The 25,625-nt window shown below is 35.2% G+C and overlaps 1 protein-coding gene across 1 annotated transcript; it reads right to left on the bottom strand.

Annotated features, from left to right (window-relative positions):
• Positions 1-1,332: 1,332 nt before the first annotated feature.
• Positions 1,333-23,935, bottom strand: LOC110369670 (integrin alpha-4). The gene is made up of 25 exons (XM_064036276.1): positions 23,797-23,935; positions 23,297-23,444; positions 22,487-22,590; positions 21,441-21,508; positions 18,517-18,553; positions 18,049-18,153; positions 17,404-17,487; positions 16,906-16,980; positions 16,460-16,560; positions 16,131-16,346; positions 15,616-15,718; positions 14,860-15,051; positions 12,386-12,483; positions 11,994-12,081; positions 10,973-11,133; positions 10,028-10,230; positions 9,025-9,250; positions 6,096-6,256; positions 5,680-5,761; positions 5,462-5,551; positions 4,539-4,695; positions 3,919-4,000; positions 3,129-3,240; positions 2,608-2,679; positions 1,333-2,101 (listed from the first exon to the last, which is right to left on the bottom strand). The coding sequence occupies exons 1-25, from the start codon at positions 23,801-23,803 to the stop codon at positions 1,976-1,978; spliced, it is 2,898 nt and encodes a 965-aa protein (XP_063892346.1). The 5' UTR covers positions 23,804-23,935; the 3' UTR covers positions 1,333-1,975.
• Positions 23,936-25,625: the final 1,690 nt, after the last annotated feature.

Consider the following 25,625-nt stretch of genomic DNA (forward strand, 5'->3'; position numbering starts at 1 on the left):
TTGTTTTCCGTTACGTTGAATTTTTCTAAGACCCCTGACTTTGCACAACTACTAGGTACTACTGTTTTAAGTTGTATATATAAATAAGTTTATTTTTAGGTCATGTAAATATGTACATATATTATAATTCATCTACTAAACGTTACATAATACTAACTTCATACTTATTCATTCAGAACGCTTCAAAAACTCCCACTCCTATAATAATATTATCTGTAAAAATCCAATCTACATTTTAAATACTCTTCGATAAATGAAGCATGGCTTAGTAATAATAGGTACAAATTCGCCATGAAAATAATGATGGTTGAGTGCAGTAGCAATGGTTTATTGTGGTTATGTATTTTTATTTACAATATTTACTTTTAAATATAATGTTTGCTTAGCTAAAAATCATTTGTATAAAAGATATTCTACAAAAAAAAAAACGTTAGATTGTCACAATAACGACATGATCCCATTCAAGACTAAAGGTGAGATTCCGAACCACGCGACTTTCACGTGCGACAGACGTCCGCCACGGTTCCATTTACAAATAGTGAGTATTGACTTATTGACTTATTCTGCAGTAGACCGTATGCGACCAACGCGTGGGTCGGAATCTCACCTTAACGACGGGGATTCCTACTAATATCATTAACAATAACAATCAAAGTCGGAATCTGTTAATTAACATGCTTATTCCAGTTAAAGCACAATATGGTTTGCCAACAAACATTGCTCATTCATTCATTGCTTGACCAAAGCATTGAAATTAAGTAAATAATTAACTGTAGAATAGAATAGAATAGTGATATTAGCACACAGTTTGTATTGTTCTAAGAACCGCCTATTATAATTATTATAGTGTATTTCATTATGTACATTAGGTAGCTATATATTTGTGATATGACAAACAGATTCTGTATTATATTAACTCTGTACAAATATGATTTAGTATAAAATGTGTTTTTTTTTTCAATTTTGTATGTATATATTCGTGTTTATTACTCTATACTATAAACAGAGATCTCTAAATGAAAGCTTTGCAAATAACGTTTTTACAAAGTTGGTAGATATTAAAAATGTCATAAGCTGGTGGTTTAAGTGTAAACACTGTACTTTTAAAAATAAACTAGTCGGTTATTACTTACTCGGTTTTATTTATAAATTAAAAAAACGGCCTGTTTTACTTACAGATAGTACGTAATCTACATAAGTAGATGTTATCATTTTTTTTCTATGAGGTTCCCAACTGAACATAAAATACTGAACACACAATTTAGGCTAATTCCACCTAGAGCCTGAAAAGGTACAAATCTAAGCTATTTATACGGAATGTAGTTTTTTTAAGACGCGGGTGGTACCACGGTTAACAGCTAGTTAACATATGCTACTAATTACTATTTACCAAGTCCAAAACTTGTCCCTTTCTGCGAAAATCAATAAGTCCTCCCGTCTACGAAACTCTTTGCTAATGAGTGCGCACACATTAGGCACACTATTGTTTAATATTCGAATACGGCGTAGTTTCCACAGTGTTGCCAACTTATGAACTTCGGTGTTGCCCCTTCTGTGGCCCAGAAGACAATGGCATACGACCTTAAATGTTGCCAAGTTGGGACATCAATCAAGTAGACGTTAGAAGGACCTTTAAGTTGTATCCTTTGTGGCGCCCTCTAGTGACGGTTATCCCGTTTATTATTGTTTGGACTCTTTTGTGAAAGTATTCAGAGGTCAAAAAAGGGTCACTGTGTCACTGTTACGGGAATAAGTTTGAATACACAAATTAATGGGGTGATTATGTAATGAGATATCTGATAATTTGGATCACCATAATCTTTATTTTGACAGTAAAAATTTAATAAAAATTACTTAGGTGAAACACTATATTTATTACCTTTAACTTAGCCTTACCGTTCAGAAAATAAACTAGATATAAACTAGATTATAAGATTATAATACACATAACGTAATTTTAATATTACAATACTGATTAGGTAGATGGTTTGCTCTGCTCTTCTTCATCGTCTTCCTTCGTGGTTTCCAGAACCAGTTTATCAGCATCCGAGGGTCCACTGACGGAAGGTCTACCACGAGTAGGCATCGTGCTTCGTCGCAGCTGTTCCAAATAATAGAGTACATTAGTAGGTAGGTATTTTGCCTTGCCATGATAAGGCCGGTGGAGGGAGAATGCAAAGGAGGGCCAACGGGAGGGATATAGAAGAAGATCTTGGTGGCGTTAGATATGAAAGGCCAGTTAACAGAAAGGTGAAATGTCACTTGTGAGATGACGTAAGATTGGAAGGCATCAAAGTTTGGAAGGCGAAAACATGCTGCGCTGACCCCAAGGAAGCATAGGTTCAGGAGGATAATAATAATGGATTGGCATGGGCTGATGGCTTAGAATTTTGTAAAGATTATAATTTTGTACCTGGGTTATCTAGAGAGATGTACACATTTTTTAATATTTTGGACAATACAATTTCAGTTACCTAGTTTTTTATTATTTTGTAAAATTAACTTTCGACTATGGGTCATATGCATGAAACATGCACAGTTATTTTATTAGAAACTAAGTTGTTCTATATGTTTAAATGAAATTAAAATGTTTATAGTAATACTTACAATAGTCTGGCGTCTCACACTCTTGCGCAGATTGATCAACTCTTCTTTTTTCTTGCGCCGCAGAAAACCAATCTAAAAGAAGTGACCATATTGTGATATGCAGAAAAAGAATAATAAAATGTCTCTTAAATGTCCCCTTAACAATGGTACCAACCAATAAGAAGTTGTAACATAATGTGTTTTTTTTCTATTCTAAAGTCGGATAAAACCCAACTACGCGGACAATGCAGAAGCTATTCTTCCCTAGCCTAACTCTAGCCATTCTGATATCAGGATGGCTGTCACCTTTAGATGCTGAATATCTTGAAAACCACGAGGGTAGCAATTGGTAGCAACTAATGATAGCTGGTAACAATTAGGTAGCGACTCTCTATAGGTATTTCGAGAGGATCGGTGACGAGTGACAGCGATTCTGACGTTAACAGAATATACACTGACATTAAAAAAAGAACTGTCGTAAATGGAAAGTGTTTGCGCTGATAGATGTATTGATGCTAAATTAGCTTAAAACTTAGTTTTACCTTATAGAGTACGATTGCTATGATAATGATGAAGAAGAGACCAACACACACTCCAATAATAATCCACATAAGTGGAAATTCAGGTTCTTGCAGCATTATGATTGTTTCGGTGCTGAAAGAAAAGTAAATATTAGCATTACACACCACAGACTAAAAAGTTGGCCGACAGTTTACCCGAGAGTTAGCAAACAACGAGAGTTGAGAAATGTTTTTAAAGAGATTTTGATTCTAAACAAAGTTTTCAGTAGGTGTAATACCGACTAAATACCTAATCTTTGTAGTGTGCGGACATTTATCATCATACTGATTTATAAGCCCCAACAAACTATCGGCCGACTAAAAGTTTGTAGTTTGCGAGTACTTTTTTTTATTGTAAGGTACAGCAGTGTGATTCTATAAGCTTCACTCTAAACTTCACATCTGAATCCGCCGTGAGTTACTACACGACTACACTACTACACGAGATTTTGACAGATAAAGTATGAGATGACTTTTAGAACGTTTTGAACCGAATGTGAAGTGAGAGTGAATATCGAAGTGAAATGCGAGTTGTTGTTCGAATTTTATAGAATCGACGTACAGCAAACAGTTACATTATAAAATCTTATAACTAATATAACAAAAACTTTTAATCATATTGTAACTCTTATTGTAACTACTAGACGTTCGATTGTCTCTGTGAATTATTCAGCGGTTCTTACTAAGTATAACTTGTATGTTTAAAAGTTCTAATCGTTATTAAAAACTTTTGACTCTGAAATATTTCAGTGTACTTATTACGTATATTTACCTTCCATAGACAGAGTGATCAGGAAGCAGCAATTTTATCGAAGAAGTGATCGTCACATTTTTGTTATCTTCGAGTCTATTTCCTGCAAATCAAATAACAGAGAATTTATTTAAGATGACATCTACGGAATCGATCTCAGTGGCGTGCACTTGGAGAGGCCTATGTCCAGCAGTGGACTGCGATAGGCTGATGATGATGACATCTACGGGCCACCACGGACATCTATAGCCTTCGATAACTATTTCCAACTTAGCTGGTTGAGCTTTAAGATTGATGATGTCCTCCTAGCCGATTATCGGTTACGGCGTCTGTTCTCATGCAAGGAGATTAGCCAGCTGCGCAGGACATTATTATAGTGCACAAGCATTTCCGCAGATACAGTTGCACTCACTATTCCTTCACTCTCATATCTCATATTCGACGGCAATCTGACACGACCGTAGAGAGATTACCGTGTGGGTGTTACAAGTTTGCCACAAGTATCTGTTTATTTCAGGATAATAGCACAGAATAGCAACCTTGTAAACTTAAAAAAAAACTTAAACCTTTTCCTGAGTCTAACAAATATGCGAGTCAAACTGAGAACCTCTTTTTTGCAGTCGGTTAAATAGTGTTCTTACCCAGCGTTCCACTTAAAATGTTTATCGGTACAACAACTTTAGCTTGAGTCTTGTTCATTCCCACCAAATCCTCTAACGTGCATAAATACTTCGACTCAGTATCGTCGTCAGAAATCCTCGTACAAGAAACTTGCGTTCTAGTTAACGAAACGATCATCTGAAAAGTTATTGTCTTATTTAATTAATCAAATACATATAAATAGGTATGTTTAGTATGAATAAAAATAAATAGTTTAAAAAAACACGCTTTTTATCACGTTGCTTAGCTAGTCATCAGAACTCAGAGGGTGTGCAAACTTTCATCCTCATCGAAGGCCGCGAAGTGAGTCAAATTAAGATTCCAAGATTTTCTTACATACCTACATAGTTACAAGTGAAGCTAATATGAGCGTGTTAATATATGGACAATAGTAAATACTTATCTGGGACTTTTTCATACACGTTCGTTATGGTAACAACTGATAAACTCAGCCCAGACCACCGCCAACAAACATGCTCATCAAACGAAGGTTGCCGGTACCAGGAGTCGAACCCGGAATCCTCTGGCATGATACGACATGGTGACCATTGACCCAACGGGATTGTCCAAGTAAGGGTCCGTTCAAACAGACCGGCTCGGAGAGCATCGGCGCGCATTTTTATTTTCACACAGACCGGAGCCGATCGGCTGCGCGAGCATTAAAGAGCATGCATTCGGGGCCAAACGTTAAGAAAAAGTACGCGATCGGAGCCGGTCGGCTCCTCTTATTATTTCACACCGAACGTCTTCGAGCATTCTTAATGACAAAAGCTGTGCACATCCAAAAATAAACTTTACTACAAACACTAAGTATTCGATTTTCAACGTGTTAAGAATTTGCTCTTCTCTCCGAGCCGGTCTGTCTGAACGGACCCTAAGGGGAGTGATTTTATAATATACTCACAAAAATCTCATCGTATGAAAGGTACGGTTGCTTAGGCAATGTTACTTGAACCTCAAATGGTGCATAGTTCGTGACACCGATATTCACGATCTGTAAAATTGTTTTATGATTATTAATTCAGTAACTACATATTTGTACGAGAACTGGATCAAGTGGACTATCAAAAAGTTTTATTGAGAAAAAAATTGTTCTAGAATTGGTCAGAAGATTTTACTTACGGTAAAAATATGTTGAAACTTCTTGCCGTTACTATCCACATCTTCTTGCGTTATGTTAACGAACATACCAATATCGGTTTCTCTGTAAAATAATATAGAAGTTATTTATTTCATTTTCATTCGACCAAATTTTTTACCCGACAACATAAGTGTCCAAGGTTCGTAAGGTTATAAGGTTAAAACCGACCTTTTTGAATCCCTCCAAGGGTGAAATATTGCATTAATTGAAACGAGTTTGTTTTATACTATATAAGGATTTGAAGAAGCTTGGCATGTAAAAGATGAATTTGGGCTGCCCAGGACAAGGATGGTTGGCACTCATTTAGAAGGCCAACGTTCAACAGTGGACGGCAATTGGCTGTTATGTTATGATATGAATAGAATGATGATGATGATGATGGAGTAGGAATACAAACCCTTTAACAACGGGTCCAAAAACATCAGGCACCATATCCGTCACTATCGTAGTTTCTTCATTTTCGGGTTTACCACAATAATTGAATTTTTGAATCTTTATCGTAACGTTCGTGTCTAAATTGTTGAGATGGTTCATCTCTAGCTTAATTTGGCCGGTTGTCTGTAAATTAATTTTTCAATAAGTTTATTTTTTGTATATTTTTGGCAAAATTTATGAAAAGGACGATGGGCGTTTTGGTACCCTGTCCAACAGTGTTGATTCTAGTACCATTGCGTAGGTCTTGGCAAGGCAAAAAATGTTTACTATGACGACTAGTCCCAAATCCTTGTCCATTTCGCATGACATCGACTAATAGAATGTGTAATGTTCATAAATCATCAACGTAGATGTAGTTCTTAAATCCAACTGTATTGAATAAAAACTGGTAAAGTAACAAAAAATTAAAAATTTTGAAAAACCCCCGACGGTAAAAATCTTATTGAAAAATAATAAAATAACTCAAAACCCCCGACTTAACCCAATTATATAGGAATATCCGTCGGGGGCTGCCATTAAACCAGCTAAAGGATTCCTAGTGTCGTGAATACAATTATTGAAGAATTGTAGATGTTTAACGATGACATAAAATACACTCAATTAATTATTGAATTTTCATATAGAAAAGGCAGCCCCCGACGGTTATTCCGTAGGTCTTGGCAAGGCAAAAAATGTTTACTATGACGACTAGTCCCAAATCCTTGTCCATTTCGCATGACATCGACTAATAGAATGTGTAATGTTCATAAATCATCAACGTAGATGTAGTTCTTAAATCCAACTGTATTGAATAAAAACTGGTAAAGTAACAAAAAATTAAAAATTTTGAAAAACCCCCGACGGTAAAAATCTTATTGAAAAATAATAAAATAACTCAAAACCCCCGACTTAACCCAATTATATAGGAATATCCGTCGGGGGCTGCCATTAAACCAGCTAAAGGATTCCTAGTGTCGTGAATACAATTATTGAAGAATTGTAGATGTTTAACGATGACATAAAATACACTCAACTAATTATTGAATTTTCATATAGAAAAGGCAGCCCCCGACGGTTATTCCTATATAATTGGGTTAAGTCGGGGGTTTTGAGTTATTTTATTATTTTTCAAAAAGATTTTTACCGTCGGGGCTTTTTCAAATTTTTTAATTTTGCTTAATTTTATTTCAGACTTTTTAGAGAGCATATACGAATTATAGTCTATATAATATGTTACTGCAATATTATTTTGCACAGATATTGTAGCGCCCGCTAGTGAGTTACTGGCGTAATTTTTATTATTTGGGAACATGCATTAAGCACGTACACATTGCTGATGAAAACAGAATTGTAATCAGACGTTTTCATTATATTGCAACATTGTTTGGCACTAATATTGTGGCGCCCCCTAGTGAGTTATAGCCATGACACCTATCTAAGAACATGAACTCATCGAACACAAAACCGTTATTGAAAACCGCATCAAAATCGGATCATTAGTTTAGAAGGTAGGTGGGAACATTACTGTTTTGCACTAAAATTGTGGCGCCCCCTAGTGAGCTACAGCCATGACACCTGTTTAAGAACATGAACTCATGGAACACAAATCCGTTATTGAAAACTGTCTCAAAATCAGATCATTAGTTTAGAAGGTAGGTGGGAACATTACTTTGCTGTTTTGCTCTAATATTGTGGCGCCCTCTAGTGAGTTACAGTCATGACACCTGTCTAAGAACATGAACTCATCCAACACAAATACGTTATTGAAAACTGCATCAAAATCAGATCATTAGTTTAGAAGACAGGAGGGAACATTACTTTGCTGTTTTGCCCTAATATTGTGGCGCCCCCTAGTGAGTTACAGTCATGACACCGGTCTAAGAGCATGAACTCATTGAACACAAATACGTTATTGAAAACCGCATCAAAATCAGATCATTAGTTTAGAAGATAGGAGGGAACATTACTTTGCACAAACGCACACACAAACACACAAACACACAAACGCACAAACGCACATCTCTCACCCTAAACGCATATACCTGCTCCGTTCCGTCGTGGGTAAAAAAACAGGAATTTGGCCTTCTTAGAATGTTTTCCCGCCCACTGCTTTAAAAAAAGACTGTACAAACCTTTGCAGTTCACGCAGAACTAGCTTATGTATTTGATAAAAGTATTTCAGTATTTACAATCAATTAAGGTTGTAAAGTCAGGAGACGATGTTAACATAGTACATATTACGACTTAATCTTGCTCCTCAAGAGGTGCTGAGATAATGATGAATTTCTTCTTCAAAAAAGATGAATAGAAATGTTTTGAACTTTTGACAAATCAGATGACGATTGTGTTTCCGTAGTATGACTCCATAGACTATTACAACCTTTAGATTATAATAGAGTGTATCTCAAACAATGTAAGAAGTCTATTAACTGAGTTTAAAATTATTACACTGACGACATATGTATATGCCCCCTAATGAATTTGCATATATGGATGACATACTTGTTTCTATGTCGATTCAATTTTTATCGTTACTCGGATCGGACAGCTAATTGGGGCAAGCCCCATAGTTTTTATTATTCTTCACGTAAATACCTTTCTAATGATATATCATACGTTACTGTTGGAGCGGGTACCAAATTTCATACAAAGTGCCCATTGTCCTTTAAAATGCAAAATTCCTAAAGTATTTTTTCTTTCAAATTCTGGACGTAATATTTTTTAGAAAAGACAGATTTTCGTTAGCTATCTAAATATTATTATTTAAAAAGACCAGCAGGTCACCTCGGCTAGGAGACCTTTCTCATGAATTCCTCATTTGTCATGCATATGTACTTTTTAAAGTTTATCGCCAAGACAGACATATGATGCGAAAGACATTGTTTCATACGTAGTGATGACAAAGCACATACCCAATCTTGTCCAGTCTGTAGAGGAATCGGCGGAGAGCACTTGACCTCCGCGTAAAGATCCGAGACTTTTGGCTGCAGGTGACAATTTCCAGGCGTCTCAAACACAGGTACGTCATATATGAAGACATGCAAACACATATCGTATGCGACTTCTCCAGTATTCAATACAGATATCTCAATGTGTTCATACAAACTTTGGCCTATTGTGTATTTGTGATCAGGATACCTGGGGTAATATGAGCAAGTATTGGATATTTTTTTTGGAACATAGAAACTATACTTGAACGGGGTAAAATATCTAGATTGAATGGATAAATTTGTAGAAGTAGAAACTTCAATTTATATTTACATCTAGAACATAGGTGGTACAGTCAACTTCAGGTCAGTGGTAACAAGTTTAAAGGAAAATCGTACTTATTACTATTGAATTAAGGTGCATGACAGTTACCACTGATGTGCGGTCTACCTATTGGTTTTTACATAGGTTAAAAGTTCTAGCTATATTCTGCCCAACTTGGCATGCAAATATTTTCTACAAACATAGTTGGAAAACTAGCTATCAATTAAAAATCGGGTCATCCGCATTTTGTGCTGTGATGTCATTAAAAGAGGCACACACATAGCGGCTAATCTTTAACGTGGTAAAAAATATGAGCCGATGTTATTGAAAGAAATAATGTATGAGACGTATAAAATTGGTTGCCTCATCTTCATGAAAATTATATAATACTAGCCGTTTTCCCGCGGTTTTACCCGCGTCCCGTGATAACTAATGCCCGTACCGGGATAAAATATAGCCTATGTTACTCGTGGATAATGTAGCTTTCGAATGGTAAAAGAATTTTTTAAAACGGTCCAGTAGATTTTGAGCATATTCATTACAACCAAACAAACAAAGTTTTCCTCTTTATAATATTAGTATAGATAGATAGACCATGGAGGATAAAATAACTAGGTTTTTTGAACAGATTTTTTTTTACTTACATCAAAGATAAGTACTTACTGGAAGCTAACTTTAGGTGTTACAGCCAATATTGGCACACACATTTTGCCAGCACACTCGGCTGCCCAAAAAGAGTTCCGAGTGGCCAACATACTTCGGTCACTTAAGATCACACGAGAACTGTCAAAAGTAGGCAGCGTTCGAGGATCAGACAGCAACGCGGTCTTCGTCGTCACGACAATTTCATTGTGGTATGCACCAGTCTTTGAAAATAGAAGGAAAGTATAATTAATTAAACCTTTTTTTTAATAATATTAATAAAGTTTATTGATCCACAGTTACATTAATGAGGCACTTTAAAAAAAAAACTAAAGTAAATTATTACAAATGTTCGCTGCAACTTCTCTATGGGAGACATTTTCATAGGTTCAGGTTAGTTAAGTCAGTTATGTAAATAGGAGAACCAAACTTTAACGTTGAATTCCAGTCATAATCGTGAAAACTTTTGTGATTTTTGGATTACGAAAATGCCTTGAAAAAGTTTTTGTTTGTTAGCCTTTTAAGGTCATCGCCTACATATGCGAGCGAGAATATCTAGAGAGATCGTATAATTAAAGTATTTGATGATCATCATCAGTAACGTATTCAAAGGATAAGCGCTCAAAATCCACTACAATAAAAAAAACCGGCCAAGTGCAAGTCGGAGTCGCACACGAAGGGTTCCGTACCACACGAACACGAACACACGAAGGGTTATTTATAATACTGACAAAAAATCACGTTTATTGTATGGGAGCCCCCAAAATATTTATTTTTTCTAGTTTTCAGTATTTGTTGTCATAGAGGCAACAGAAATACATCATCTGTGAAAATTTCAACTCTCTAACTATCACGGTTCATAAGATACAGCCTGGTGACAGACGGACGGACGGACAGAGGAGCGAAAACAATGAGGTCCCGTTTTACCCTTTGGGTACGGAACCCTAAAAAAGAAAAAATACTCACTAAAGGTAGAATGAAGGGCACTTTTGTACAATAACTTGGTTTCTTTTCTTGCAATGGCGGATGAGGAATGGTGACAGATACCGTCTTGATAACGAAGCCTTTGGGAGTGGTGGCCAATAAACTAGCATCATCGTGTAACATCTCCACTGTTGTTGCTAATTCTGTAAAATAGATATTCGTTTAGTTTACATGTAATTTGTTTTCAGAGGTCATTAAAAAAAACTTCTGACAGAAGAACGCTACTATAATGTTAACGAAGAACGCTACAATTTTCGACGATAATTACCAATTATATTGTAGTGTTAAGTTTGAATTATATTTTATTATTTTATTTTATTGTATTTTGTTTTTTTTGAAAGTTTGTATTTTTCTACTTTTATATTTGTATACCAGTAATGGTAAAACATGTTGCTTCAAACATAAATATTTAAGACTTCATAATATGCATCAAAACAATGTATTTTATTAACCCGTGTTTTTGCAAATAAATATACCTAAATATTGTCTTTGTCTTAATAAATGTTGCTCAACTGTCAGAAGCCAGCTGAAAATCTGTGCTGCGCTTGCATGCACAACGAATACTGAACTGAGTCTTCCACTACACATCATTTTCTCAATCTGTTTTTTATCCTCTTAATGTTACGTGTTTGTGTAGAAAATAAATGGCCTAAATGGTTTGCAAAATATAACCCAAAAATAGAAATACAAGTGTGCTAAAGTGTCATTCAAAACATTAAAGCAAGCACTTTGTTAATGTTCTTTTTGAAATGAAGTTTTCAAAGGTTTTCAGACAAAAGTAGTCTGCTTAAAAAATAAAGTTTGATTGCTTAAAATGCCACAAATGGCATGTGAGCTAAAAATAGTATGTAATGTACATGTATAAAATAATGTTTTTTATAAGTCATGGTAGATATTAAGTTGAGCTATTTACTTGTGAGAGGGTGAGTTTGAAGTGGTGAGTATCATATCTATTCAGTAGATTTTACTAATAGATAGTTATTTAGGTAGTTACGGTACTTACCGGCTATAACTTTCTCTGGTAACTTTGGATATGTCACATTTATGCAGACGTCTAATTCAAAATTCGTCCGACCTGCCTTTGTCCGACCCTGTAAGTTGACAGTTTTATATTTCTATTCGAATATGTAGAAAGATATAATTATATTCCAAAAAGAGAAAAAAACTGATCGTTCAGCTCCATTAAAAAAAACGGAACCTTTAGAAATCATATTATTTTTTTGTTGAAGTTGTTTTTTTTCCACAGCTAAATGATCAAAATCAAAATGTTTTTATTTCAAATCGGCCTTTGCAGGCTCCTATGAAACGTCACACTATTTGTACGGTTCCAAAAAGTTGGTCTCATGGAGAAGAGCTGGCAAAAAACTCCATAATAATTTATTTATATTTAGTTACCTGTAAATAAGGGAATATGACTTCCGTTGTCACGTATATCGACGCCATGCATCTCAATAGAAGTACTTTGTTAGTAAAGGGTGAGCCAATTGCCAATTCTGCAATGAAAATAACATGTAAATTAACAGCCTTTCGTTCAATAGTAGAGACCATCGGCGGTTTCACCTTCGTGTCTTATGAACCACTACGCGTACAGTCACGAGCAATAATATATATACATTGTCACATTTTCTAAAATATCTCAAATTCCACCATTCAAAAAGTATGTGTTCTATATTTTTTTCTAAATTATCTACATGTAATACTGTATCAAAACTGGGTATACATTGGTTTCATAGTAATATAAACGATACAAAATCACTAAAAAGTTTACACTTAAAATGTAATTTTGAATTATCCATGACAATTTCTATAACATATACACATGAAATGCCAGTTGTATACATATTATAGGAATTGTTATGGATACATTAAAATGATATTGAAAGTGTATACCTACTTTTTTCTGTAATAATTACAGTTTTATAAATAAATAAGGGTTGGTTACTACAATAAAACAAAGGTATACAAAATCAGTCTTGTAATTCGTTACCAAACGGAATGATTATTATTAATTAAGCCAATCAAATATAATAATATCGTCGTATCGTCGTAGTATCATCGTGTCGGTGAAAATGGGCCTTAAATTAACTAAAATCTTGTGTAGCCCCCTTCAGCGTTTATAACATCTTGCAGCCTTTCCTGCATTGACGAAACCATATTGTAACATACATTATTGCCTCTAAAACTATCCCATATCTCATGGACGTGTCTGACCAAAGCTTCTCTGGTTCTCGCTTGGTTGCTGTCCCACTCTTGGACCATCAGCCCCCACAAATTCTCTATAGGGTTGAGGTCAGGGCTTTTAGGTGGCCACGGCAACGAATTCACGAAATTCCGGTTGCGACTGAACCAGGCTTGAGTGAATCGGGAATTATGGACACCTGAATTATCCTGCACAAAATCAATAGGCATCAGTTCAGGAAAGTAAACGTTCAGACTAGGAAGTAAAACTTCGTCTAAAATACTGGTATATTGCTCGCTATTCATTCGTCCACTAATCTCTGCCAATTCACCAGGTCCACTGGCTGACATCCAGCCCCAAACGCCGAAGCTTATCCGGCCACTTCTTCTAGATGGCAATATGTTCCTTTCTAAATAACGAGTGTTATTAGGCCGCCATAAAGATAAACGTCCATCAGCAGATGAAACAAACACTTTTTCATCAGAAAAAATGGCTCTGCTGAAGTCGTAGTTTAGGTATTCTCGAGCAAATTGTAGTCTCTGTTCCTTGTGTCGTGCAGATAATAGTGGTTTTCGCGCCGGAACTCTGTGACGTAGGCCAGCTGTGCGTAGGCGACGTCGAATTGTCGAAGTTGATACGCAATGCGAAGATGAAATGTCCTGAATTCTCACAAATCCGTTACTGACCACACTGTTGACGATCTGCCTGTCCTGCGCCGCGGAAGTTTTTCGTGGACGACCACTACTTTTAAAACTAACAACGTCGCCGTTATCTTCCCACCGCTTGAGCCACAAATACACGGTTTTTCGCTGAAAAAAAAAGGCATCTAAGTAAATTGTTCTAATGACTGCGCAACGCGTGGCACCCTATACATAGATGTTTAAAACACAACAACAATAAATGCAAACTCACCGTAATTCCCAATTCATTTGCAATGTCTGTTACGGAAAGTCCCTGTTCTTTAAGAACAATAATTTTGTGTTTGTCATATGTAGAAATACGATAAGGCACGTTGTTCATTTTAAATTTATATATTACAATTAATATATCTAGCTCAGCCTCTTTCACACGGAACTCTTTCAAGAGTTATTATGTAAAGGGAAAATTTTATTGAGAGAAATTTGACAAGTCAAGTGACATATGAAAATATTTGAAATATAAAAATAAATACTGTAACAGCCAGTACAATTAGATATTAGAACTCCTTCAACATCGAAGTCACTGGCAAACTGGTTTACTGTAAACATATTATTGAAATTTCCTTGGGTTCATTATTTTGTAACTAAAACTTAATATTTTTTTTAGAAATCTGTTGTTAACGTAAATTTGATAAAAATGTGTAGTTAATTTTGATACAATTTAACGTTTACATATTTTTTGGACACAGTTAGCATACTTATTTTTGCGATTTTATGTCACTACATGAATTTAAATTTTAAGGGCGTTTCCATGTTATTGCTCGTGACTGTACCCGCGTAAAATGCCTCTAGCATTCCTCGATAAATGGGTTATCTAACTGATTTTTTTTTCAAATTGAGTAGTTCCTAAGCTAAATACGTTAGGCAAACAAACTCTTCAGCAGTTCTTACATAAAAATGCCCTTTATTCAAGCAACTCAGAAGTATCACAAAATGTGCCATTAATTAGAAATTATTTAGCGAACCTGCAGAATCACAGAAATAATACATACCATTGCACCCATTATTGTCATAATCTGACAAAGTCGTCAGACTCATGCCGAAAGAATTAGCGTAACTATCTTCAGGGAGAATCTTCTGTAAGTATTCAACGGTTTTATCCGTTTTAGTGACCAAAACATGACCACTATAAATGTACACTGCTCCCCTGCCCGAGTCTTCGAAAGGTGCACTTATGGCTATTTCTGAAAATCAATCAATCAACATCAAAAATCGTTTGTTCAAAGCTAGCTTAAAGACAGCACTTTTCGAATGTCAGAATTACATGAGATGGCCCAAAAAACACCCATCCTTCACCACTTCCTATGTGTTACTACTGGAAAGAAGTGGCACAACGAACTCCCCAGCAACATAAATCTGTCTTTCTTATTAACTAAATATTAAAAATCTTAATGTCCACAATTTCAATACGAAATTACATCATTTATAATATACTAGCCGTTTTCCCGCGGTTTCACCCGCGTCCCGTGGGAGCTACTGCCCGCACCGGGATAAAACATAGCCTATGTTACTCGCAGATAATAATAGCTTTCTAATGGTGAAGGAGTATTTAAAATCGGTAAAGTAGTTTTTGAATTTATCCATGTAATGGTTAACCAATCAAACAAACAAACAAAGTTTTCCTCTTTATAATATTAGAAGAAGATAGTATCGACAAGTAAAGAAAAAGGTGTAAATCTGTATCTCTTGGATCAACGAACAAACTGTAAGCTTTAAATAACTAGACTAGATTGTCATCATAATCTCACCGTCTTTTCCGTCACCATTTAAGTCACCCAGGCTAATTATAGCACTTCCAAATTGTGCTCCAGATTCTTCACCAACGATTTTCTTTTCGAAAGTTGGTGGGTTCTGCAAAAGAAAAGGTTTTATTTTCACTTAGTTATACTCACTACATAACTGTGTTCACTCGTTGTAAATACTTGCTTTACTTAAAATTGTGTACTTAGTAAATACTTAGTTCGCCTGACATGGGTAAAACTCATGAAAAATGAAAAATATTTATTAGGTTATAAAGGATTGTACAAAAAATATTGTGATTGGAGCCTCCCGTTAAGCATATACATACAGCCTGTATTGTAACACACTTACATTGTATTGTAACACACTTTAAGAAATACATATATAAATCTTTAACTTTTTTATTATTATCATCCGGCCTGCTAATGAAACCTCAGTTGTCAAGTTGGTAAATACACGGACAGACTTTTTTATACTTATATAATATAAAGTAAACGTGGAATAAAAAAAATAAAATACTCGCATTTTTACGATTAGCTTTATAAATATACACAGCTCCCAGATTGTACTCGGACTCAGTCGCACTGCCGTAAGTGGGAGCTCCCACTAGCAAGTCATTCTTGTTGGCCCCAGACAGATGAGCGGCGCAGAGAACTGCTCCAAACATAGATCCTACTTTGGCAACGTCCTCTTTCTTGTTCAGCTTTGACTGTTGTGTGGGACCTCGGAAGAATAAAACCTAAAAAAAAATTATTATCAAAAAAATATTGTGTACCTAACCGACCTTTTTCTACAAAACTTATTCTTCGTAGATTTTTTGAGAATACTTTAAAAATATTTTGTATGTTTTACCTCTCCAGATCCGTCCTTCCCATACGTCGTACTCACTGCGTAAGCCAAACTATCTTTTTCCGTACTCTTTCTTATAAAATGACCAGCGGAGACAGCATACCCTAAAACATAATGTTTATGAGAAAATTACTTATAACCTTCAAGCACTGGATGTTGAAAAAATATCTTTCTAACTAACTTTTGGTTAATACAATTTTATAGTCTTATTTTTAGAGTGAATTGATATTGTAAGTCTAAGGGCAAATAAATTTCAATTCGTTTTTGGTTAAGAAAGTCAGGGACAAAACACTGAGCATTCTCCGTCATACCACAAAACATTTAAACGTCTGTTGAACACTTGTCTAAAAAATCTCATATTATGACGTTGAAATAAGGTCCGTTTTGCAGACATAGGCTATATGTTTTGGCTAGTCAATGGCGGAAATAATAATGAAAAGAATACTTACCAAAATTAAATTCAGGTGAAATAGTAGGTCTTAACGCTTCTGCGCCTTTTCCAGGTTTTAATAGCATTGCCCGTCCTAAAAAAAAAACGTGAGATTTGTGGCACATGATTTCTTAGTACAACATACAGTCTTTCATTGTGACAAAACCGTCAAAGAGTACCCTGGGTACTAAGCCCCAAACTTTCACCGATATACACTCTTAATGGCATTTCCTAGCATTTTGACAGTATAGGTCTTTCTCATCATCTGCCGAGACAACTTTTTCAAACAGTTGGGGTCCGTACATACAAACTTAGAAAAGTTGCATTACTAGGTACTTTGCCTGACCTGGGATCGAAGGGGGTTGATTCTTTATCCACTAGGCCATCACGACTTTTTTTAGGTATTCATTTCCACTTAGCATAATTAAGCATATACATAAATGACTATCTTTCAATTTCATATCAACAATGGCCCTGTTTTTTTGTTAAATTTCATTTTTAATGTATAAAAACGTACCGTGGTTCATGCCGGGACCGCCAATAATGATGGATTTATCAGGAGTCACATCAATACTCCAACCAAATGAATCCATGTGGTCCTCTGAAAAAATAAGGTTTATCTTTACTAATACTATAAAGAGGAAAACTTTGTTTGTTTGTTTGTTTGGCTCAAAAACTACTGGACAGTTTTTAAAAATTCTTTCACCCTTCGAAAGCTACATTATCCTCGAGCAACATAGGCTATATTTTATCCCGGTACGGGCAGTAGTTACCACGGGACGCGGGTGAAACCGCGGGAAAACGGCTAGTATACAATAAGGAAGTTATTTAAAAATAACGATACCTACACAAAATATTAAAATTGACAGCAAAAATATTTGTTATTTTGTACATATTTTTTACCAAGTTTCACTTATATTTGGGGGTCTAAAATCGAATTACAATACGTGTCTCATATACCTACTATCTAACATACACAATACATTCCTGGTTGTAAGTTCAAACAAAATGCTTGATTTGGAAGATTGAGAGAATATTACTGTTACTGTTACAACCTTTTTTTTATCGTCCCACTGCTGGGCACAGGCCTCTTCTCACGCGGAGATGGATTGATCATTAATCGAGAGAATATTACGAAAAAAAAACAAAAGAAAGTACTTACCTAAATCGTCACCAGATCTCTTGCTAGGTGGTATTGTCTGTAACCTTTCTATCTTCCCGTTTTTGTGTAACAAACAAGTCCCGAATGTTACATAAGATGGTATAACTAAAAAATTAACAAAACATTTCATTCATAATTTTCATTTTTTGATGCTATTTATTAGTTTTAAATTGTATTATATCGTCCCCGCAGAGTGAAAAGTCACGAAGCCCGAAAAAAAAACGAAAATAAGTTATGTCATCAACATCAGAATTCATTATCTACGATAAATACTTTTTTACGAGGACGATAAATAAGTTTATTTTAAGTGTTATGTAAATATGTGGACATTTCTTTATGTTCAAAATAAAATACCTTACATATTAAAAGTAAAAAAAAAACATAATTAATAAATTAACTAAAAAAACAAAATTATCGAAAAACATCTTTAGAGTATAAAAATGGTTTAAAAAAAATATATATTCGTACCAAAATTAATATAAGCCATGGATCTTGGGGCACACATCTGAAATCAACAAATTACATGTTAAACTTAAATGTTTCTAACAACAATGTGCAATTTAATCCTTTAGGGGAAATGCCGAAATTGGTTTGTCAACAATTTTTTTTGCCAAATCTATACAGTTTTTGACGCCGAAAAAAATATATATTAATCTTGAACATATTTCTGAGAACCCTGTTAATTTCAATACACGTTTTCGAAAAGTTTTCTCCATAAAAAAAAATACTTCTGAAAATGATCTTCTAACAAAAATATATTTCTGTATTACTTATCAATGTAAATTGATAAAATGTATCTGAGGGCACGGCAGTGCCCCAGCCAAGACTCGAGCAAAACGTGCACGGCCGTACCATCTTTTCTCGAAGCGTTTCGCGGCTATTTCAGCCCCCTGTATCTTCCATGTGAACAAAGCTAGGAGTTTAGGTTTCCGATGACCAAGAGTAAGTATTAGAACAAGCTCAGTCTCAAAATTACAAGACATTTGAATAAATAGTTTACGAGTTATGAGCCATCAAAGTTACACAATTTTGTCACTGACTCACTCACTGACCGATCATCAAAAGTCTAAGGTACTTCTAGCAAATTTAGAACCTTCAAATTTGGCACCAAGATAGGTTATTAGCAACATATAAAGGGAAAATTATAAAAACCTTAAAACTTAATAAAAAAATAGGAAACAAATTTATATTTGCGGTTTTTCAAGAACATTGTGTATGAATTTTGACTGCATTGATAACTTTGTTATTTATTTATGTACAAAATATTACTATTTGTTTTATTGTTACGTAGTACAATATACCACTATTGTTATATGTATTAAATATACATACATATGAATAAAAAAGCTAGGTTAAAATGAAATGAATAATGATAAAATCTTTCATATTATTGCAGTGCGATAAATAGTGCATGCTCGCTCGATAGATGGCGTTGTCCTGGTCTAAATCGCGCTATGGTTTCGTTACATAGCTAAGTATAAGTAGTACTTAAAAAAATCAAATAATTTCATGTGATAGCGCCATCTACCTCTGAAATAAATCTCTTTTATTCTAAAAGATATTCGATTCAAAAATTCGTCAATTTCGAAATTTTTTAGTTTATTTAAAAAAATGTTGTTTACGTGCTACTTTAGGTGTAATATTTCGTTTGTTATATATTTAGACAAGAAAGAGACCTACAAAAAATAAATTAGATCCCACCAAAAACATTAAATGTAAAAAAAGCCAATCCTCTACGCAATTCCTCCACCGTAAAAAGTTTTGAGATCGCATAGAAGCCAAGTCCTGTTCAACTTTATTTGTAATAATAAATAAATATTTTGTGACTGTATCAATAGTTTTTTTCACATTACAATAATATTGTCTTGGCCATGAGCACAAGTTAAAAGTCGCTCCTTGAAATAATGTGTAAATACCATTGAATTGATAAAATCTATATGAACATGATTTTACGATTGGACTGATTATGGACTGATTGGAATTTTAGATCACCATGGACTAAACATGCGCCGTACATGTGCAGTTCATTGATGTTGGATGATACTGACTGTCGGTCATTTAGTAACAATTGAATAAACTAAAAGTCTTTAATTCTGTGATATTAAACTTCATGTTTGACTTTCACCTCTGCAAGATATGCTGTATTATATTTGTAGTTTATTGTGCTCATGGCCAAGTCAATATTATTGTAATGTGAAAAAAACTATTGATACAGTCACAAAATATTTATTTATTATTACAAATAAAGTTGAACAGGACTTGGCTTCTATGCGATCTCAAAACTTTTTACGGTGGAGGAATTGCGTAGAGGATTGGCTTTTTTTTACATTTAATGTTTTTGGTGGGATAACATTTACTAATCCATATATAAATACAGAACTTGGTTAATTTTTATTTTTGATTAGGTACTTAACTCATTTTAAAGCTTTTAAGTTAATATGTATGTTACGAACGTTACGAACGTCGCGTAAACAGGCTTCTCTCTCTTTGTGAAAAGAAAGAGTGTATTGGGTGCATTCAACCTCTTAAGGCGAGGAATTAGTCAACAATAATTCCATAACCGGCACGCGCATCTAAGGCGCCAAAAGGGGTCGGAGCGTCTGAGCGGGGCGAGGATAACAATACGCGCGCTAGCTTATAACTAAAAGTCGTAAGCGACAAAATGGTTTTGTAATTTTATTATTTAGAAATGATAATTTGATAAAAATTCCTTCTACAATTTCAAAGAGTATGTATATACTCAACTACTAAAAAAGTTAAGAGGCTTAAATCGGTCCCGTATGCCCATAATATGTGAATCTCTTTTTAAAAAGAGGTATGTTTGATATATTTTTCTCTGTTATAAAAGTTTCGTAATCATGTTTCTACGTCTAACAAAATAAGGTTTATATCATGAACTTTCAGGTAACCAAGTTGTATTTTGATCCGTTTTGTATTTACTGAGAAAAATTGAAATCCTTGGCGCCAAAAATTCCAATTCGTCCTCTTAACTTATAAATGCCAAAGTAATTCCGATCCCCATCCTTCGAGGGATGGGTTAGTTCCCTCGACAGTGGGTTCCCAGATAAAAAGTAGCCTAAGCTCTAGATTATTTGTGTAATTTCATTAATATCGGTTCATTTCGTTTGTTTTGGCATGAAAACAGACAGACGGAAGAGTTAATTTCAGATTTTTAACTTAACAAGGATTTTAAGCCTTTGAGGACACTTGCCTTGTTCACAGATGGTAAGCTATTAATTCGTTGGTGTTATATGGAGGCAAACCCGACTAATAAACTTACAACAACAACTAGAATACAGCCAACAAGCATGCTTTGAATTGATCCCGGGACCATCAGTCCGGCAGTCCGGCATGGTAATCGTTGCGTCTAGGAGGTAGTTAATTTGACTTACCACAACGAAATCTGGTCCTGACTTGACAGTAGCTCCGAACCAGTAGTCATGCGAATAATTTGAGTGCGCTGTAACAATGTAAATATACATATTATTTATTTTTACATATTTTGTTGGGTGCAATAAAGTTGTGCCACTGCCTCTTATCTTTTAGTGGTAGATAGTGACCATTATTTAAGAAGTTTTCTCGCGATTTCACCCACATCCCGGGGGAACTACTGCCCGTACTGGAATAAAATATAGCCTATTATATAAAAAAGCTATACTAAGAAAGAATATAGCTTTTCAACAGTAAAAGAATTTTTTAAATCAGTTCAGTAGCTTTTGAGTTTTTTGCATTACAAACAAACAAATAATGTTTATATACTACAGTATAGAGAAAAATGCCACTGTCTTCGAGTAGGCTGAAATCTGTGGGGAATAGCTGGAGTATACCATTTTATATCAGTACAAAAAGTAAAGATCATTAAAATTAAGGTTCACTCCGTCGATTCTGAACTATTGATAGAGACAAAATGATGTTTTGAAATTATTATATTATGGTAAATGAGGTAAGGAAATCATTTCGTACTGTATGTGGTGAGTGGGCAGGAAAAATGGACTAATTTAATTACTTTTGTTTACATTGGAATTTAATTAGGAAATCTATATTCAGCAGTGGAAATCCTGGAAATGTCTGAGAAGATGATGAAGACTATTATTTTCATTAGGGAATTATAAAAGAAAATGATCGCCTAGTTATTGCATAGCGTGGCTGCTGTGCACGAGGTCTCGGGCTTGTTTCCATTGTAAACGGGAATCTTTCACAAAGCTGCCCGGAGTCAGGAGGTTGGTGGTTTATACATTAACGTGCTCCGATGCATGGGTGTCGGTCCTGCGACCGATTTCTCTCCGGTCGTGACGGGTTGTCGTCCCATCGGGTTATGAGAGTGAAGGAACAGTGAGTGCACCTGTGTCTGCGCAAATGCTCGTGCACTATATGTATGTCCTGCAAACCGACAATTAGGAGGATATCATCATTAAAGAAAATATTTATGATTACTTACATCTTTTAATTTCTTTTTGTATAATGGGAGAACAAACTTTGTTATCTATATTGCAGTCATAGACTGTCCCAATACCATTTTCCCTAGGCGCGCTGACCACCAATCTGCAATGATTAAAATGTTTTTTTCCTTATAATCAATGTATTTACCACTATCCTGTACCGATTTGGTACTGTTAGGTATACTTATTAATTTAACTTTGATTTTGTTTGCAAATAAATACAACGGTATAATAGTTGTTTCAAGTATTTACCGTCAATATTTTTGTACCTACTCTGAAGGAATCATCTTTTTTTTTTAACGACCGGAAAAATCATCAAATGACCACTCCTGCTGTGGGTTAGCAGGGAGTGTCAGACTCTTACTGACTGGGTGGCCTTGCATGTACCAGGGCCGCGGTATCTCTTTCGAACAACCCACAGCTGAAGAAATCATCTTGACTCTTTACATTATATCAGAACTTAAGAGTACCTACCCACATACTGAACATTTTCAGTAGGCTGGTAGTTGGTTTGGCCTCATAAATTAGTATGAAGATGAATGATAGTAAGCACATTATAAAGAGCCTGTATCAGACCGATTGAAACTCTCAGACTGGCTTTCTTGAAATAAATAAATAATAGAAGCTTATACATAAAATACAAAGTTTTCAGTTTTATCTCACTTACTGACAAACCAGAAATATTGAAACCTTACATAACTTTAAGACCTACTTACAAGTATTTCCGCCTTAAAAAAATTGTAAATGTAACACAGATAGATCGTTTCACGAGCAGTACTTAAAATTAAGTGGCGTTTTCTTAAACTTACTTTTTAAACTGTTGGTCGTAGGTGATACTGTAGCCGAAGAATGAGTCATTGCGAACTTTGCTTGGGGGTTCAAACAGTTCAATCGATTCAGTATAGTAGACCCCATAAACTGGCCACGCCACTTGGGCGAGGTATACTAAAATTAGTACTGAAAAAAAAAACTTTTTAAAATAGCTGCAATTTAATGCCAAAGTCTTTATAACTTATTTATATGAGAATCTGTCTGTATGGAGGGACTTAAGTAATCATTAATCTGTCTATGCATCTGTATACGTGCAATTAAGCACATTTTCTTTCTTTCTAATTTATTAGCTCACTTATTAGTTATAAAGAAAAGAAGCGTATCTTGTATGTTATATCAACAAAATTCACAAGAACTTGACTATAGTAAGTATTTCAAATCAGCTGTAACTACAAATTTTTATATAAACATTTACAAAACGTGACTAAGCTATTTTATACGAAATATAGTTTTCTTAAAGTATTATTATATTACTCACATTTCATTTTATATTGAGATCATCACTTGTCCACATGCAGTATAATACTGAACGGCCAATATGAAAATGACTGATGCAGATCCAAATATAACATTTACTAGTTTTCCTTGTAAACAACATGAACTCAGTTATCCTATTTATATTTAAATTGTATGTATAAATAACTTTTCATAAATAAGTATTAATATTATGAAGCTGAAGAAAAGTTAAAGTTTATTTGAACGCGTAAAATTTATAAAATTAAAAAAGAACCACTAAAAATATTTTAGTGTTCCTACCCGCACACTGCGGACTAATCAGTTGATCCGATGATGGTCGGTGATATTTTTTTAAAGAAAATCTTGATTCTAATATAAGTAAGGTCGGTCTGATAAGGGCTAAATACTTTTTATTGTGCGCGTAGGTAGGTACTATCATTTATTTTACACTTATTTATGAGCCCAAGGCCCAAACAAACTATCGGCCGACTATAATTAGCAATGTATAACTATCGGCTGACTCTTAGATAACTTATGTATAGAGAAAAACTACTGCAATTTTAAATCTTAGGGACATGGCACATTATAGCACCGCAACTTAGACTACGGCTAGCTGCCAGCGGCTAACTACGCGTTGTCCGCAAGGTGCAAGCTCGCCGTCCGCGCGACGTCCGCGCGCCGTCAGCGCCGGCCGCGCGCCGGCCGCGAGTTGTAAGCTTGCTGTCACCGCAAACTCAATATTATTTTAAGACAGTTATGATTGAACACGACGCAATGACGTTGTTTCGCTGCCGGCTCGGAGTCGGCGCGTAATTAACACGCCGTCGGCGCGCTGTACGCATGAGATCCGCTCGCTTGCAGAACGCGGGCGGCGAGTCGAGTTGTGTTGTGTGGTAGCGGCAAGCGCGCTGACTGCTCGCCGTTGGCTTTTTCATATTGACATTACGAAATATATTATAATATATACGATTTAATGCTCTAAATTGAATGACAACTTAAATGCTGGTGTGGAGTCGTGCTGTTGCGGTGCCGCTATACTGTGCCATAACCTTTACACGTTGTTACCACAGCATAACAATAATATGTAGAACTAGCTTTTGCCCGCGACTTCGTTCGCATGATATAGTGACTTCCGGCATATTTTTGGTTTGACCTATAGATGGCGCTATATGTCCGGAATAAATTTTATTTTTTATTTTTATTTTTTGAAATAAAAACTATCCTATGTCCTTTCTCAAGTTCCAAACTATGTCTGTACCAAATTTCACACAAATCGGTTCAGTAGTTTAGGCGTGAAGAAAAGACAGACAGACAGACAGAGTTACTTTCACATTTATAATATTAGTTAGGATAAATTTTATTATCAACGTCAAAAACATTGAACCCCAGTGAACTGTCCTGTCATTGGAAAAGATTAAGAGAGCGCGCACACATCACTAACTTTTCCGTCGGCCGACTAAAGGCCGTAGGTTATTTTTTATTGATAATTCAAACCAAGTTTTTAGTAGATACGGGACAAATACCTGATCGTTGTGACGTGTGTACTTCCATTCATTTTCATACTGATTTATGAGCCTAAACTACTTACCGGTGCACTAAAAGTTTGTAGTGTTATTTACAAGAGGAAGGGAAACACATATTATAAAAGTTATGCATGCTAACCATCGACTGAAACTGCCGACATGATGTATCACGACTGCATGAAATCGGCCGCAGCTGCTCTATTGGTTTATATGGATTGTGTTTCATGCATTCGCTGCAAGTACGGGCGCTGCGGCGCTGCGGCGCGTGCAGTCTACAGCTGGCATTCAGTGCCCTTTCCTAAGTTAGTAAGTTGGATGTTGGTAACAC

Source organism: Helicoverpa armigera, chromosome 9, assembly GCF_030705265.1.
Source record: "Helicoverpa armigera isolate CAAS_96S chromosome 9, ASM3070526v1, whole genome shotgun sequence".
Classification (NCBI taxonomy): Eukaryota; Metazoa; Arthropoda; class Insecta; order Lepidoptera; family Noctuidae; genus Helicoverpa; species Helicoverpa armigera.